Source organism: Stylophora pistillata, chromosome 8 (genome assembly GCF_964205215.1).
Source record: "Stylophora pistillata chromosome 8, jaStyPist1.2, whole genome shotgun sequence".
Classification (NCBI taxonomy): Eukaryota; Metazoa; Cnidaria; class Anthozoa; order Scleractinia; family Pocilloporidae; genus Stylophora; species Stylophora pistillata.
In genome coordinates, this window is record NC_142526.1 from 8,452,536 (window position 1) to 8,470,622 (window position 18,087).

Genomic DNA, 18,087 nt, shown 5'->3' on the forward strand with positions numbered 1-18,087 from the left:
ATGCCTGTCTTAATTATCCAATTGAGCTACAGCCTGCTACTTTTGTGCTTAAATTCTACTTAATGTAGTCACCAAAATACACTTATCATTTCCATGCCAAAGTCAAAAAGCATGGCAAATGGTAAAAAAATTCCAAACCTCCATATTGTGCTCAGAGATACCCCAGATACCCCCAGATGCTGAGTTTTCAATCACAATATCACTATGGCAGTTTTGCCAAGATCTGCTCCTAAATTCTAGAATAGTCACCAAAACTGAAACAGACACTGATATCCATAATACAGAAGCAGATCTGGGTAAAAAAACCTTATCACATTTCTAAGTTCTAGGGTAACTCCAATCAAAATATGAAAATTAAGTCAATTTTCTGTGACTTATTCTCTCATGCCTTCTAGAAACAAAGTTGCTTTAAGCTCTAATTTAGTTGTTAGGTAAATAATTTTATACAAATTCAATGGCAACTTAGGTTATTTAGACTTATGCTGTTGAAAAATAAAAATTGTGTACTTTACACCACATATTTTTCCCAAATATTTTAATTATTACTTGCCATTTTCGTTCTACCACTGGAAAGTCATAAAAAGAATGAAAAACATCAACTAGCATATACTGTTTAACTTATTTACAAAACTATTCAAGCTGAAATTACAAGTAGGTTTGCAAAACAATAACAGATCATTACAATGAGAGACGACATACTTTTAATCACACTCCTCCGAAGCTTCTCTTACCTACCTGACATTCTGTACATTGTTCTGAGGGAGGTTTGGAACTCCATCAGATAACACAGCCTCAGTAGCAGGTAGGTGATCCAACAGCGATAAGTCTGTGGTATGCCTTGCCAAAAAGCTTGGAGGTATACCAGTTGCACATGTATATTGCTGGTTGACTTCAGAAACAGCTAACTGTGGATAACTTTGACTCCCTTTTGCTGTAAATGTCTCCATCAAAGCCTGTTTATGAGATGTCTTGTTCACTTCATCTTTCTCAGAGATTTTAACACTCTCAAATTGAGATATAAGAGTGGTAGTCCTTGTCTGCTCTTGTAAATCATCTACAGACAAAAATATCATATATTTAAGTTTATTTCAAAATATTTAATTTTTTTCTCCAATAACTGAATTTTCTTGAGCATGATGCATTACATTGACTTTTACCCATTTACTTCCTGATCAAAATGATCTTTTTATAGGCTACCAAATAATGAGCCTTTTGTACATTCATGTGTTTCTGACAACTCAAATAGAGTATCCATAACTAGTTCTGTTATCAGCAGTGTTCCCCTCTTTACACCCGTCATAAGTTTCATTAGAACATAGCTAGCAGAGTCTTGCAATCAAATTCATTATACGTGAGCGTGCCCAAAATCCCAATAGTGCACGCTAATAGCATCAGCAAATCCAACTTCACCAGAAATTTTTCTTTTCGCGCGAGCGGCCATTGTTAGCGCGGGGAAAAATAATATATTTCGCGACAATAATGGTTACAAACAGAAACTCGGCCTACTAGTCCGAAAACGAAGACAATGTTTCGACCTTTTCCCTTGGGTTAGAGTTCTTAAATGAGGCAGAAAAAGAGAAAAACAAAGGAAAAGGAGACTCGGCATCAGCGCCGTCACGATTCGGTTCAACTGATATTGTTGTCCGTTTTTCGCATCAGATTTGATGCACAATTCCACCGGTTATGTTCTAAATCAATTGGTTCATGGTTTTAGCTGTGCCCTATCGAGTTATGGAGCACGTGGGAAGTTTGGAGAGCACTCAAGAAGCTAGAGTTGCCAAGGCTTTTGCCTCGGGCAACTCTTACGCTTCTTTCGTGCTCTCCAAACTTCCAGCGTGCTCCATAACTCGATAGTGCACGCTAAAGCATGAACCAATTGTTAAGTATTACATGGCTGTAATCAGCTTCACTTGTGCAAACTCAATTTTCATGGAGAGTGGACAATACCTTGCTGTTTATATTGCCTCCTAGCTATGGGTTACCTTTTTAATAATAATAATAATAATAATAATAATAATAATAATAACAATAATAATAAAAAGTCTTTATTCTATCATAAGATAAAACTACATATCTTATGTTACAATGAATTTGGAAAAACTACAGAAATCTACATACATATTATGAATTAAAAAGTATGTCATTACAATAAATGGAGCTTAAAATAATATCAACCTATTTACAAAGGTGTTCATAAAGCGCTGTCTATTAATTTTTGGGCGCACGCAGCCTTTTTTCCAAAGATTGTGTACATATGTCTTTTGGACAGGAATGATGTCTTTCAGGGGGTGGCAATCCGTTGATTTTAGTTTCTTCAAAATGTTTCGGTCTTGTTTGTTTAAAAGGTTCCTGATTTAAACTGGAAATGAGAAAAAACCGCATTTATGACATCGGTCTAAAAAATTTTGTACAACTGTGTATCATATATTTGATCATATATTTGATCCCAAGACAATTTTTTTTTTGACCCACTATTTACTATGCAATAATTAAATACATGAGAAAACTTAATAAATAAGGGTGCAGGACATCCTAAAAAACCATAAGGGCTTGCCAGATAAAAATCCCATGCCAACTGATACCTCTCAACCAATTTCTCACACATTGCTAATGTTTAAACAGGACTGAAGTTTCAAATTATATGTTAGAGAACTACTTACATTCACTCATTATAGAGAAACTAATAAAGAGGAGAACATGAGGGGGGGAGGTTCAAAGTACTGCAAAACCACAAACAAAATAGAACAAACTGTTTATTAAACATTATCTGGTATGTAATGCTTATTTTGTTTGACGATTAACCACAGGTTATTAAAATGTAGTAAAGAACAAACTGCAACACCAGAAATGGTTTATTTCACTGAACACCATGAATTTGAAATTATAAACATTGCACACTGTAAGGTCTGAGATCACTGCAACACTGCAATGCAAGTTGTTCTTCACCTCAATACCTCATTCAAAAAGGGGTCAACACCACAACACCAAAAACCCCAATGTCCCCTCAATAAATTAAAGGTTGCAAGGGAAAAATGTGACTTATTGCACAATATTCCCATCTCTACTCTGTGAACCCAAGAACTGCTGAAAGCAACACTTCAGAGTGTTTGTTTAATGCCATGGGTGAGACACTTATGAAACAAGGGGCATAAATGGGTGAGTTGCTACACATTAAAACACTAGTAACATTATAATCAACTTGTTGGAAGTGTTGGTTGCGGTGGTAATGGCAATGTCATTTGAACCAATTTTGTTAGATCACACTGGTGAAAGTGTAATACCTGCTCCTGACTGTCCTGAGTCTGTGGAGAACTTGTTGGAGTCTTGTATTTGGTCTTCCTGGAAAAAAATTGAAAAAAATATATAATTAGATTGTAGAGCAATTCTCCTTCTATCCTTAATCTTTTTTAACGAATCCCTGAGTCTAACAAATTAGTCAGCTTATATTAAAAACTTGATATATATATTACTGTTGCTGTAGTAATATAAGCTACTGTTATCAATGATGAAAAAGTCTCCTACCTAGAGCATGATTGTTTTAGTTTACTCTCATGTGATTTGCAAGGAAATAAAATTTATCTCAAAAACCTTGTATGCATTATAATTTGTCAATAAAAGAAAATTTGATTGAGTGATGGTTGCAGAAAAAAATGGTCCAAATTTATAAGGTTTGTTTTTTAACAGAATATCATTATCAACTCAAAACAAGCAATTTTATTTATTTAAAAAACAGAAATGCTCTAGCTCTAAGCAGCAAAAGCTCAGGAGTTTTTTTTCTTATTTCACAATGGAATGACCCCAATTCCTATAGATAGGTAACTGGGAGACTTAGCCAAACCCAAGTCAAAGCTGCCAAATTAAAGAGTATATTTTTCAACTCCAGGCAGTCTCCATGTTAAGTTAGTATCTATATGCATGATGCACGATCCTCGCAGTAGATAGCGCTATTTGTGCAATAGCGAAAATCAGACCTGAAAAAAATCAGGCCTGTACGGGACTCGAACCACTGACCTCTGCGATACTAGTGCAGCGCTCTACCAATTGAGCTAATAAGCCAAGTGGGAGCAGGCCGTTAAGTTGATTCGTAATAAACCCGTGAAAGTGATAAATGAAATAGAATAAATATATGAAGTTCATATATTTTGAACTGCGGTCTTCAAAATACCTTTGTCTGAGGAAATTCTGAGTCTGAGGAGTAAAGGCCTGAGTCTTCACCTTTCTCTTCCTTAAAAACAAGTCAAAATGTCATTTACATAATCCTTATTTCCAGCAGTACATTCCACATATTTCATAAGGAAGCTTAAAATGGATTTTAAGAGGTACAGTTTATTTAAGTCGAACGATAATTCTGTAAAATTAAGTAACAACAGTGGAGGGCAGCAGGGAAGTCACCATGGCAACAAAGCCAAACTAACTTAGGTACCTGTCAAAACAAACACTAAAAAAGAGTCTGGAATCAATGCTTACCAATTAGTGGAAAGAATCGAAAGGGAGGGAAACAAAGCAAGCAAACCTAGAAACCAAGTAAAGGCACAGAAAGTTCCCCACAAACCTCCCTTGAGACCCCACATCTCACAAGTGAGACTGCTGCATTGACTTGGTTTTAACCTGGCCTAGGCTACAATTAGTCTTATTTACCATACTTATATCTACGCATGACATGCTAATTTAGGTGGCTCTGAACTGTATGTACAGATTTTTATAAAAGTTTGAAAGAACATGGAAAATGTGGTAACTATTTTGAAAAGAACAGCTCCCCTCCACCAACTGTGGGCCAACAAATAACTGACAGGCCACTACCAATTATGACCCACAGGTGATACGATGAGGGTTATTGGAACAAAACTTTGAATGTGCTGTATGTATCTTATTCTCAAAAAGCAAAGTATGTCAAATCACACCACAGTGCTTTGCAAATAACCTTTAGGGACATCATATGTCCCAAATGTGAAAATGGGTATTCCAGGAAATCTCCACCTGGTAAAGTGACACAACATTAACCAACATAAGGCATTAAATACAGAGCAAAGTAACACAAAGAACTACTTAAGACTTTGCAAAATGATGTACTGTCTGAGTAAGACGAACCTTATAATAGACATACAACACACTATCTCCCTTTATCATACTGTTTGTATATCTTCCACTCCAGATACCACACGCCTTGCGAAAGTCAAGTTTCGCTTGCCCAGTTGCCCTGGCAAAATAAAATCTGCAAAACAAAGTTAATTATAAGTAGAGAGGTCAACATAAGTTGTAATAGGTGAATCAAGGATGAGGCATCAAAATGTTTAGCTGCATGACTTAATGTAATGTGTACTCTCTTAAATTTATTTTCAGGTAGTGAAATAAATCACTTGTTCTGTACTTGAATGTTGAAGATAGAGATTGCCAGCCCTTGGGGACCTTGTAGTAGTTTTATGATTACAATTATTGTAATTACAAGTACCCTATATTTGCAGCCTATTAACCATGGATTATCTCCTAATTTATCAGTGAGCAACTGTTAATTGCTATAGGTAATAGGGCATGGTCATGCTAAAATGCAGACTGCAGACTACAGACTGCAGACTGTGCAGAACATACTGAGTGGGGAATTATTAAGAATTACTTATTCATTTGATAATTAACCTTCCAGTCCAGTACACCTATCATTGTCCCTGAAAAACTTAGTGGACAATGCAAGCTTCTAATATTAAGGGCTTTTAACTCTCATGACAACAAAATATTACCTTTCAGTGCCAGCAAGAATTGGGAAAGTATCCCTGAGCTTCTGTTCCATTTCTTCTTGTGTTGAGCTTACTGTGAATAACACTTGCCCGCGTTTTGTTTTATCTTTCTTTATCTTTGCCAAAGTTATTGTTGTTGGCATCCATACTTCGCTTGATCCAGGCTTTCTATTGGCATCCTCCTCTGTTATGAGCGTTACAGACTTTTTGATGACATCACCAGCAGCTTTCCTCTTCCTCTTTTTAGGAGGACATTCGCACTGATTTGTAGCCATATCCTTTTGAACAATGAAATTTAATTAACTGAAACAGTAAAATAGGGCATGTCTCAGCCCAACCCAGCTTGTCAAAGAACGAAAAATCTGTATTCACAATTCTAAACCAAACATTTCTAATATTTGGTGAACCCAAACATGGCAAAAAGAAATTAATTTATTCGTGTGCAACTTTGAAGACCTATGTATGACTAAAGAAAAATACTTTGTAAAAAATGACTGTAGTTGATGAGTCAGCACAATAAGTGTGTATTTCAGCCAAAAAATAGTTGTAATAATAACAAAGATTATATAAGTTTAGTTCTACTTTAAAGTGGTTTACCCACCGCTAGTACGCCAGGAGAGCAGCCACCCCCTTCATCATGCTCCACTGGTGCCTTTCGTCTTGTAACATGTAGTGCATGTGCTGGAGACTCATTGGCAATGAGCACTGGCACACTGAGGCAAAAAAAAGAAAAAAAACGCAAAAACAAAAGACACAGAAAGATTAATGAATGCTTTCCTCTTCTGCACATTTTATTTGGTACATGCCTGTCTTAATTATCCAATTGAGCTACAGCCTGCTACTTTTGTGCTTAAATTCTACTTAATGTAGTCACCAAAATACACTTATCATTTCCATGCCAAAGTCAAAAAGCATGGCAAATGGTAAAAAAATTCCAAACCTCCATATTGTGCTCAGAGATACCCCAGATACCCCCAGATGCTGAGTTTTCAATCACAATATCACTATGGCAGTTTTGCCAAGATCTGCTCCTAAATTCTAGAATAGTCACCAAAACTGAAACAGACACTGATATCCATAATACAGAAGCAGATCTGGGTAAAAAAACCATATCACATTTCTAAGTTCTAGGGTAACTCCAATCAAAATATGAAAATTAAGTCAATTTTCTGTGACTTATTCTCTCATGCCTTCTAGAAACAAAGTTGCTTTAAGCTCTAATTTAGTTGTTAGGTAAATAATTTTATACAAATTCAATGGCAACTTAGGTTATTTAGACTTATGCTGTTGAAAAATAAAAATTGTGTACTTTACACCACATATTTTTCCCAAATATTTTAATTATTACTTGCCATTTTCATTCTACCACTGAAAAGTCATAAAAAGAATGAAAAACATCAACTAGCATATACTGTTTAACTTATTTACAAAACTATTCAAGCTGAAATTACAAGTAGGTTTGCAAAACAATAACAGATCATTACAATGAGAGACGACATACTTTTAATCACACTCCTCCGAAGCTTCTCTTACCTACCTGACATTCTGTACATTGTTCTGAGGGAGGTTTGGAACTCCATCAGATAACACAGCCTCAGTAGCAGGTAGGTGATCCAACAGCGATAAGTCTGTGGTATGCCTTGCCAAAAAGCTTGGAGGTATACCAGTTGCACATGTATATTGCTGGTTGACTTCAGAAACAGCTAACTGTGGATAACTTTGACTCCCTTTTGCTGTAAATGTCTCCATCAAAGCCTGTTTATGAGATGTCTTGTTCACTTCATCTTTCTCAGAGATTTTAACACTCTCAAATTGAGATATAAGAGTGGTAGTCCTTGTCTGCTCTTGTAAATCATCTACAGACAAAAATATCATATATTTAAGTTTATTTCAAAATATTTAATTTTTTTCTCCAATAACTGAATTTTCTTGAGCAAGATGCATTACATTGACTTTTACCCATTTACTTCCTGATCAAAATGATCTTTTTATAGGCTACCAAATAATGAGCCTTTTGTACATTCATGTGTTTCTGACAACTCAAATAGAGTATCCATAACTAGTTCTGTTATCAGCAGTGTTCCCCTCTTTATACCCGACATAAGTTTCATTAGAACATAGCTAGCAGAGTCTTGCAATCAAATTCATTATACGTGAGCGTGCCCAAAATCCCAATAGTGCACGCTGATAACGTCAGCAAATCCAACTTCGCCAGAAATTTTTCTTTTCGCGCGAGCGGCCATTGTTAGCGCGGGGAAAAATTATATATTTCGCGACAATAATGGTTACAAACAGAAACTCGGCCTACTAGTCCGAAAACGAAGACAATGTTTCGACCTTTTCCCTTGGGTTAGAGTTCTTAAATAAGGCAGAAAAAGAGAAACACAAAGGAAAAGAAGACTCGGCATCAGCGCCGTCACGATTCGCTTCAACTGATATTGTTGTCCGTTTTTTGCGTCAGATTTGATGCACAATTCCACCGGCTATGTTCTAAATCAATTGGTTCATGCTTTCAGCTGTGCCCTATCGAGTTATGGAGCACGTGGGAAGTTTGGAGAGCACTCAAGAAGCTAGAGTTGCCCAAGGCTTTTGCCTCGGGCAACTCTTACGCTTCTTTCGTGCTCTCCAAACTTCCAGCGTGCTCCATAACTCGATAGTGCACGCTAAAGCATGAACCAATTGTTAAGTATTACATGGCTGTAATCAGCTTCACTTGTGCAAAATCAATTTTCATGGAGAGTGGACAATACCTTGCTGTTTATATTGTCTCCTAGCTATGGGTTACCTTTTTAATAATAATAATAATAATAATAATAATAATAATAACAATAATAATAAAAAGTCTTTATTCTATCATAAGATAAAACTACATATCTTATGTTACAATGAATTTGGAAAAACTACAGAAATCTACATACATATTATGAATTAAAAAGTATGTCATTACAATAAATGGAGCTTAAAATAATATCAACCTATTTACAAAGGTGTTCATAAAGCGCTGTCTATTAATTTTTGGGCGCGCGCAGCCTTTTTTCCAAAGATTGTGTACATATGTGTTTTGGACAGGAATGATGTCTTTCAGGGGGTGGCAATCCGTTGATTTTAGTTTCTTCAAAATGTTTCGGTCTTGTTTGTTTAAAAGGTTCCTGATTTAAACTGGAAATGAGAAAAAACCGCATTTATGACATCGGTCTAAAAAATTTTGTACAACTGCATGTGTATCATATATTTGATCATATATTTGATCCCAAGACAATTTTTTTTTTGACCCACTATTTACTATGCAATAATTAAATACATGAGAAAACTTAATAAATAAGGGTGCAGGACATCCTAAAAAACCATAAGGGCTTGCCATATAAAAATCCCATGCCAACTGATACCTCTCAACCAATTTCTCACACATTGCTAATGTTTAAACAGGACTGAAGTTTCAAATTATATGTTAGAGAACTACTTACATTCACTCATTATAGAGAAACTAATAAAGAGGAGAACATGAGGGGGGGAGGTTCAAAGTACTGCAAAACCACAAACAAAATAGAACAAACTGTTTATTAAACATTATCTGGTATGTAATGCTTATTTTGTTTGACGATTAACCACAGGTTATTAAAATGTAGTAAAGAACAAACTGCAACACCAGAAATGGTTTATTTCACTGAACACCATGAATTTGAAATTATAAACATTGCACACTGTAAGGTCTGAGATCACTGCAACACTTCAATGCGAGTTGTTCTTCACCTCAATACCTCATTCAAAAAGGGGTCAACACCACAACACCAAAAACCCCAATGTCCCCTCAATAAATTAAAGGTTGCAAGGGAAAAATGTGACTTATTGCACAATATTTCCATCTCTACTCTATGAACCCAAGAACTGCTGAAAGCAACACTTCAGAATGTTTGTTTAATGCCATGGGTGAGACACTTATGAAACAAGGGGCATATTGGGTGAGTTGCTACACATTAAAACACTAGTAACATTATAATCAACTTGTTGGAAGTCTTGGTTGCGGTGGTAATGGCAATGTCATTTGAACCAATTTTGTTAGATCACACTGGTGAAAGTGTAATACCTGCTCCTGACTGTCCTGAGTCTGTGGAGAACTGGTTGGAGTCTTGTATTTGGTCTTCCTGGAAAAAAATTGAAAAAAATATATAATTAGATTGTAGAGCATTTCTCCTTCTATCCTTAATCTTTTTTAACAAATCCCTGAGTCTAACAGATTAGTCAGCTTATATTAGGAACTTGTTATATATATTACTGTTGCTGTAGTAATATAAGCTACTGTTATCAATGATGAAAAAGTCTCCTACCTAGAGCATGATTGTTTTAGTTTACTCTCATGTGATTTGCAAGGAAATAAAATTTATCTCAAAAACCTTGTATGCATTATAATTTGTCAATAAAAGAAAATTTGATTGAGTGATGGTTGCAGAAAAAAATGGTCCAAATTTATAAGGTTTGTTTTTTAACAGAATATCATTATCAACTCAAAACAAGCAATTTTATTTATTTAAAAAACAGAAATGCTCTAGCTCTAAGCAGCAAAAGCTCAGGAGTTTTTTTTCTTATTTCACAATGGAATGACCCCAATTCCTATAGATAGGTAAATGGGAGACTTAGCCAAACCCAAGTCAAAGCTGCCAAATTAAAGAGTATATTTTTCAACTCCAGGCAGTCTCCATGTTAAGTTAGTATCTATACGTATGATGCACGATCCTCGCAGTAGATAGCGCTATTTGTGCAATAGCGAAAATCAGACCTGAAAAAAATCAGGCCTGTACGGGACTCGAACCACTGACCTCTGCGATACTAGTGCAGCGCTCTACCAATTGAGCTAATAAGCCAACTGGGAGCAGGCCGTTAAGTCGATTCATAATAAACCCGTGAAAGTGATAAATGAGATAGAATAAATATATGAAGTTCATATATTTTGAACTGCGGTCTTCAAAATACCTTTGTCTGAGGAAATTCTGAGTCTGAGGAGTAAAGGCCTGAGTCTTCACCTTTCTCTTCCTTAAAAACAAGTCAAAATGTCATTTACATAATCCTTATTTCCAGCAGTACATTCCACATATTTCATAAGGAAGCTCAAAATGGATTTTAAGAGGTACAGTTTATTTAAGTCGAACGATAATTCTGTAAAATTAAGTAACTAACTTAGGTACATGTCAAAACAAACACTAAAAAAGAGTCTGGAATCAATGCTTACCAATTAGTGGAAAGAATCGAAAGGGAGGGAAACAAAGCAAGCAAACCTAGAAATCAAGTAAAGGCACAGAAAGTTCCCCACAAACCTCCCTTGAGACCCCACATCTCACAAGTGAGACTGCTGCATTGACTTGGTTTTAACCTGGCCTAGGCTACAATTAGTCTTATTTACCATACTTATATCTACGCATGACATGCTAATTTAGGTGGCTCTGAACTGTATGTACAGATTTTTATAAAAGTTTGAAGGAACATGCAAAATGTGGTAACTATTTTGTAAAGAACAGCTCCCCTCCATCAACTGTGGGCCAACAAATAACTGACAGGCCATTACCAATTATGACCGACAGGTGATACGATGAGGGTTATTGGAACAAAACTTTGAATGTGCTGTATGTATCTTATTCTCAAAAAGCAAAGTATGTTAAATCACACCACAGTGCTTTGCAAATGACCTTTAGGGCCATTATATGTCCCAAAGGTGAAAATGGATATTCCAGTAAATCTCCACCTGGTAAAGTGACACAACATTAACCAACATAAGGCATTAAATACAGAGCAAAGTAACACAAAGAACTACTTAAGACTTTGCAAAATGATGTACTGTCTGAGTAAGACGAACCTTATAATAGACATACAACACACTATCTCCCTTTATCATACTGTTTGTATATCTTCCACTCCAGATACCACACTCCTTGCCAAAGTCAAGTTTCGCTTGCCCAGTTGCCCTGGCAAAATAAAATCTGCAAAACAAAGTTAATTATAAGTAGAGAGGTCAACATAAGTTGTAATAGGTGAATCAAGGATGAGGCATCAAAATGTTTAGCTGCATGACTTAATGTAATGTGTACTCTCTTAAATTTATTTTCAGGTAGTGAAATAAATCACTTGTTCTGTACTTGAATGTTGAAGATAGAGATTGCCAGCCCTTGGGGACCTTGTAGTAGTTTTATGATTACAATTATTGTAATTACAAGTACCCTATATTTGCAGCCTATTAACAATGGATTATCTCCTAATTTATCAGTGAGCAACTGTTAATTGCTATAGGTAATAGGGCGTGGTAAAATGCAGACTGCAGACTACAGACTGCAGACTGTGCAGATCATACTGAGTGGGGAATTATTAAGAATTACTTATTCATTTGATAATTAACCTTCCAGTCCAGTACACCTATCATTGTCCCTGAAAAACTTAGTAGACAATGCAAGCTTCTAATATTAAGGACTTTTAACTCTCATGACAACAAAATATTACCTTTCAGTGCAGGCAAGAATTGGGAAAGTAACCCTGAGCTTCTGCTCCATTTCTTCTTTTGTTGAGTTTACTGTAAATAAGATTTTCCCGCGTTTTGTCTTATCTTTCTTTATCTTTGCCAAAGTTATTGTTGTTGGCATCCATACTTCGCTTGATCCAGGCTTTCTATTGACATCCTCCTCTGTTATGAGCGTTACAGACTTTTCAATGACATCACCAGCAGCTTTCCTCTTCCTCTTTTTAGGAGGACATTCGCACTGATTTGTAGCCATATCCTTTTGAAAAATGAAATGTAATTAACTGAAACAGTAAAATAGGGCATGTCTCAGCCCAACCCAGCTTGTCAAAGAACGAAAAATCCATATTCACAATTTTAAACCAAACATTTCTAATATTTGGTGAACCCTTGCCTAGCAAAGGCAGAACAGTCTACTCTAAATCAGTATGAAGGAATGATGCTATTTCTTTCTCTGGGAAGATATCAGATAAAATCATCCAGAGACTTTGGGTGTTTTCTCATATAGAAAGGAATTGAAATATCTGGAGGTAATAAAGAGAAATGGACTACTAAAGGTTACAGAGGGGTCAGTAAATAGAACCACTGACTAGATACCCTTTGTACCAGCATTCTCTATATACACCTCAACTATTTGAATAAAAACATTTAGCTACATTTCTTAACATCTCACTAAAGAAGAAACTCTCACCTCCTCTTATATCCTGGGCAGGCAGTGTTTCAAACTTCTGCTTTCTATAGATTGCTCTTTTTTAGAGCAAAGTGTGTTTGGGCTTCCACAGATCTAGTTTAGGCACAAATGGTTAGTTATTTAGAGGTCAACGCCTTGCATTTGAGTATTCTCTATAAAAGGGTTGATTTCATTAAATTCATATCCTTCCACTGTTAGCTTTTGGCCCTTAATTGACACTTCACAAAAATAACTGTGCAGATAACAAGTTCCCCTAAAATGAGGATTAAACTTTGTTTAAATAAGGGGCATAAATGAAGTTTTCAACCACTACATTTTACCAACAACTAAATTGATCCCAGTTTGGGCTTTCCACACATTGGAGAGTAACTTGTTGATGACAACAGCTAGTGTAGAGCAGGCCAGCAGCCCTTAGAAATCAAAATCCAGGCCTGAAGTCTAATTGTCCAGTCAAACCTATATTTTCTCAGACACAACCCCATTTTGGCCAGAAAAACATCCATTGCATCTTATCACTATAAAAGTGCCCTCCTTGACATGATATTTAAATACATTTAAATATGAAACAAGTAAATTTTCAGAGCATTTTCTGACTGTACATGAGCATCCATCTCAATGCAGGAAAAGTGGTACAACCAAAACAGTCTGTGAAATCAGTATTACATCTACATCTTTTATATGGTTAAATTTTCATACTTACCTAGGTTATGAAGTTAATGAAATTAACTCAGGCTTGCAAACTAATTGATTCTCAAAGTAATACAAGCTAAACAAAGTTTATTTACTACGACAGAAACACAAATAGCATCCTTGTCCGCTGATTTGACATAATTTGAGCTCAGAATGACTAAGCTTAAGCATCACATTGTTTCACTGCTACATCTTATTGAAAGGGGCAAAGCAAAAATGTGCAATCACATACAGCCAGAAATCTTACAACCAATACAAATCCCTTATTAAAACTTCTTGGTCTGGTACTTAAGTATCTGTCTTCTTCTCAAGTCTTTGAACCTTAAAATATTAATACTTGAAACTCTACATATTTTCCTTACCATTATAAATGACTGGAAAAATTGTCAATCATCTAAGGACTGGACAAAAACTTTTTTTGACTGGACGTTGTTCATTACGCAGCTCTGAATGGGCCCTTACATGAAGAAAGCTCAAACCCCCCCCAAACAAAAACAGTTTAGGGCCATTGAAGAAACAAATGCCAAGGAATTTTTCAAAACATTTTTTCCTATGCAGAACAATTACATCTCCTTTTCAAAAAGTAAGGGAAACACTGCCTACCAACCAAAAACCAAGAGGCACGTGAACTGCAAATAAAGAAATTGAATTGCAGAAAAAGTAATACAATGTACTACTCAACTGGCACCTTAAGCAGGCACAGGCTCGAAAACCCCGTCCAAAACTGAATTTTTAGAGGCTTCTTTTTCTACAATTTGTTAAATTTCATTTTACCTAGAAGGACTGTTTTGTCAGGTCTTGCGAGAGTTGAATGATTTATTCATTGGCTTGAGACGTAACTGAAAAGTTCACATTCAGTTAACTTTAGCATCTCTCAGTCACTGTAATTGTGTTGAAGTTGTAAAAACGTTTTAGCTTTAGTCTTTAAAAAAGTAAATGTTAATTTGCAACCGTTGATTACACCTCTAAAATTCGATCCGAAAAAAATTCTCTCCTTCCTTCTGTTTTACTGAAACCAAGCAGTTAATAAGCACGGTGAAAATTTTTAGAACAACGTTACGACGCTTATATAAGAGCACAAAGGGGCCATACAATCTGTTTGTGTAGCCGACTGTTGTTTTATCGTGAATGTACCAGATTTACCGTTTGCCTCACCTATAGTGATATACTGCTGACTATGTAAATAAATCAATGATAAATAAACGTTGAATTACTTTACCTGCTGTGAATAGTCCTTTTGCCTCAAAAATGTTTTTTTTAGCGATTTTGAAAAAGTCTGTAACGACGAACTCAGACTTTTTCACTCAGCAGACAATTTTATCTTTTTGCAGCGGTAGTAACCACTGAAATTCTAATAACTTATTTTATATGTGGAGGGACAAACCCCTTCATCGATGTAACAACTTAAAAGTGCAATCATGTTCCCAAGCTCTTCAACGCTTTGGTTGCAATTATGAAAGGCACTTACCGCGCCAGTAATCATATCTAGCATGAAGCATAAGTGACATAGTTCTGGTATAGTAATATAATGGCAAATAATATAATGTTTTTTTCAATAATTTTTACCTTTACATTTTAGTTTTATTTTTATTGCATGTTGCTTTTATCCTGGGGGCTGCCATCAATGAGAATTTAGTTCCTCTCTGGCTTGACCCTTTTTGCCTTTTTGCATCTCGATGTTATTTCTATTGTTATCTGTCTGTATTATTATTATTATTATTATTATTATCTTATTATTTAGGCAAATGAAGTTATTATGAATAAATAAATAAATAAATAAAAACATGCACTAATAAAATGGACACGTGATCAGTGCTACGAGAACGCATGTAACATCCGCATGACCCCTGCTGGCAGAGGATTTGATAGTAACACAAGCAGACAACAATTTAGCAGCATTACGGAGCCGTGATTAACTTGAACTGGTGGGCAACAACCAGGGAAATTTAACCAAAACTCGAGTATGTGCGTAAACATCAATCAAGTAATGTCATATGCTCTCTTCAACTTCGACATGAATCCTACGATGAGATTGTGTTTTCCACCTCTATTCCATACGCGTCAATATGATAAAATTATCGTGACGAACATTTTTGATGAACAAATCACAAGAGTCAACACCCTGTCTCATAGTCTTTGTCTGTGATACTCTGAAATTACAGCTCTAAAACTTCGCAGAATTTGTGTTTGAAACTTACCATTGCGGCCGGGCTAAATCCTCACTTAGCGTACAGATACAAGAATCGAATCTGGCCTAAAATAAGGACGTTATCTAATGCCAGGCAATTCTAAACACGTCTGCGAGGAAAATCGATAAGTACTTCCGTCTAAAACATTTTGAAAATGTTTCTTAAGGTATCGATCCGCTCTATGAATTCTGATCGAAATTGATGAAAAACCCCTACAACACTGCTCACGTAGCCAGTCTAGAACATTTGCGTGACTTTTGTTATGTGACGAGCAGCGGATAACTTAGAAAATATGAATGATCACATGACCAACCTATAACAACAAGCGGACAAAAGAGATTTTATCAGTCGTTACTCTTGGTATTTCAGTTTATCAAGGCTAGCAGCTTGGTGTTTCACCATTTTTTTGAGATCATTCACCACTTTTTTTAAGGTTACCGTGCACCTTCAGGGGTCTCCCGCGTGCAAGCGACGTAGTGCGTCCGGTTTATAGGACTGGCTATCAAACTATACCAAAACTTTTGAAAAAAAATTAATTATCGAATTTTTCGATACTTCTAAATGCGAGCGCCCGAATCACCTTTTAAGAGCTGCAAGTCAAAGGGAATTTGTTTGATTTCTCTCAAATTTTTACAGTAGCTAGTTTTACATATAAACTACAAAAAGATGGCTCCGAATTTTTTATTTCTCAATACTTTTTTTTCAAGAGCGATTTTTGTACATTCACTCCACATTTTTTTTAATCCTATTTCAAAAGTGTCCTGTAACTTTTCACTGAAATTGAATATGGCAAATCGCAGACACTTTTTTTTTAGCGCTTTGGCCCCGGAAACGGAGGAACACATTACTTAAGAGAAAAACAAAATTCGCTTTAACATGTAACGTTCAAAAGGTGATTCGGGCGCTCGCATTTAGAAGTCGTGAAAAACTCGACAATTCATTTTTTTTCAAAATTTTTGGTATAGTCTGATAGCCAGTCCTATAAGCTTTAATTTAATTGGGGGTTTGGATATCTACAGTTTAAACCGGACGCGCTACATCGCTTGCACGCGAGACACCCCCTGAAGGCGCACGGTAACCTTAAGATCTTACACAAACTGAGATAACCGTGACCTGCTGCAAAGTCCTTCTTGCTGAAATTTCTCGTCGCGGTATTCCACTCCGAAATCAAAGCAATATTAAAGCGTAGAAGATTTTGTGAGGAAAACTGCAATATAAATAATCTCATCGATGCTTATATACGCACAAGTCGCCGACTTCTAGCATACAACATATATACTAATATGATGCACGACATTTCGGTCAAAACTTCCGCCATAAACTTTTGAAAGAATTTCCCCAATAAAAAAGATATTGTTGTCCTTTTACGGGTCGGAAATAAGTACAAAAAGAACTATGATGCTATTTCTCACCTTTAAACGCTCTTGAAGCTTCAAAATCAGCCTACGCACTGATGATAAACTGCTTCGACAACCTTCTTAAGAGCGATTAGATAAAAGTTGTTCACGTGGTCAGTCTAAAACATTTACATAACTTTTGTTATGACGAGACAAACAGCGGATGACTTCGAAGATATGAATGATCACATGACTAAGCCATAACGCCACACGGACAACAGAGATTTTAACGCAGTTATTATTCTGAGTATTTTATTTCATCAAGACTAACAGCTTGGTGTTTCACCATTTTAATGCTCCAAAAAGGCGGCAACAAGGACAAGTTCAGTAGAAATAATAAAGACATTGTTCAATGAAAGGCAACTACAAATGTTCATGTCATGTTCCGCAAAACACAGTTTCTACGATCAAGCGAGCACGAATCGATGGTTAAATTCAGAATAATATGAAAACCTCATTCGTCTGCATATTACCACGATATATTTATTTTTGCCCTTTTTTCTTCAGAAAAGTTTCGAAGTCGCCAAATTCTAGTATACAACATATACTCGTGTGATGCACGACATGTCGGTCAAAACTTCCACCATAAACTTTTGAAAGAATTTCCACAACAAAGAGATATTTTTGTCTGTTTACGGGCCTGAGCGAGTAAATTACTGGTCATGTGATCAACTTGTTTTCGCATTCCGGAAGGTAACGACCAGCAGGGCCGGGTGGTTCAAAGCTGGGTAAGATAACAAAGGGTCTGTGTGAAATCCGATTTCAGATTTAAAGGCTTTAAAAGAAAACTCCTTATAGCTATTTTTCGCTACGATTTGGTGATTGGATGCTCTAAACATAATAGAGAAAATTTCTACGAAAAAGGCTTAGAAACCCGGATTGAAATTTAACT

General features: G+C 35.9%; 1 protein-coding gene across 3 annotated transcripts in view; it reads right to left on the bottom strand.

Annotated features, from left to right (window-relative positions):
- LOC148724796 (uncharacterized) overlaps positions 1–16,043 on the bottom strand; it is a 31,448-nt gene extending 15,405 nt beyond the window's left edge. Inside the window, exons 1-13 of one of the 3 annotated variants that reach the window (XM_088731661.1) lie at positions 15,808–16,043; positions 12,920–13,012; positions 12,213–12,487; positions 11,575–11,698; positions 10,698–10,757; positions 9,814–9,871; positions 7,267–7,585; positions 6,331–6,442; positions 5,733–6,007; positions 5,089–5,212; positions 4,166–4,225; positions 3,282–3,339; positions 736–1,054 (exon numbers count right to left, since the gene is read on the bottom strand). In XM_088731661.1, the coding sequence (XP_088587787.1) occupies positions 736–1,054; positions 3,282–3,339; positions 4,166–4,225; positions 5,089–5,212; positions 5,733–6,007; positions 6,331–6,442; positions 7,267–7,585; positions 9,814–9,871; positions 10,698–10,757; positions 11,575–11,698; positions 12,213–12,484 (1,781 nt within the window). In that variant the 5' untranslated portion in view covers positions 12,485–12,487; positions 12,920–13,012; positions 15,808–16,043. Of the gene's footprint in view, positions 1–735; positions 1,055–3,281; positions 3,340–4,165; positions 4,226–5,088; positions 5,213–5,732; positions 6,008–6,330; positions 6,443–7,266; positions 7,586–9,813; positions 9,872–10,697; positions 10,758–11,574; positions 11,699–12,212; positions 12,488–12,919; positions 14,263–15,807 lie in introns of those variants that run through there. The other 2 variants (XM_088731660.1, XM_088731662.1) reach the window with 2 other exon arrangements.
- Positions 16,044–18,087: the final 2,044 nt, after the last annotated feature.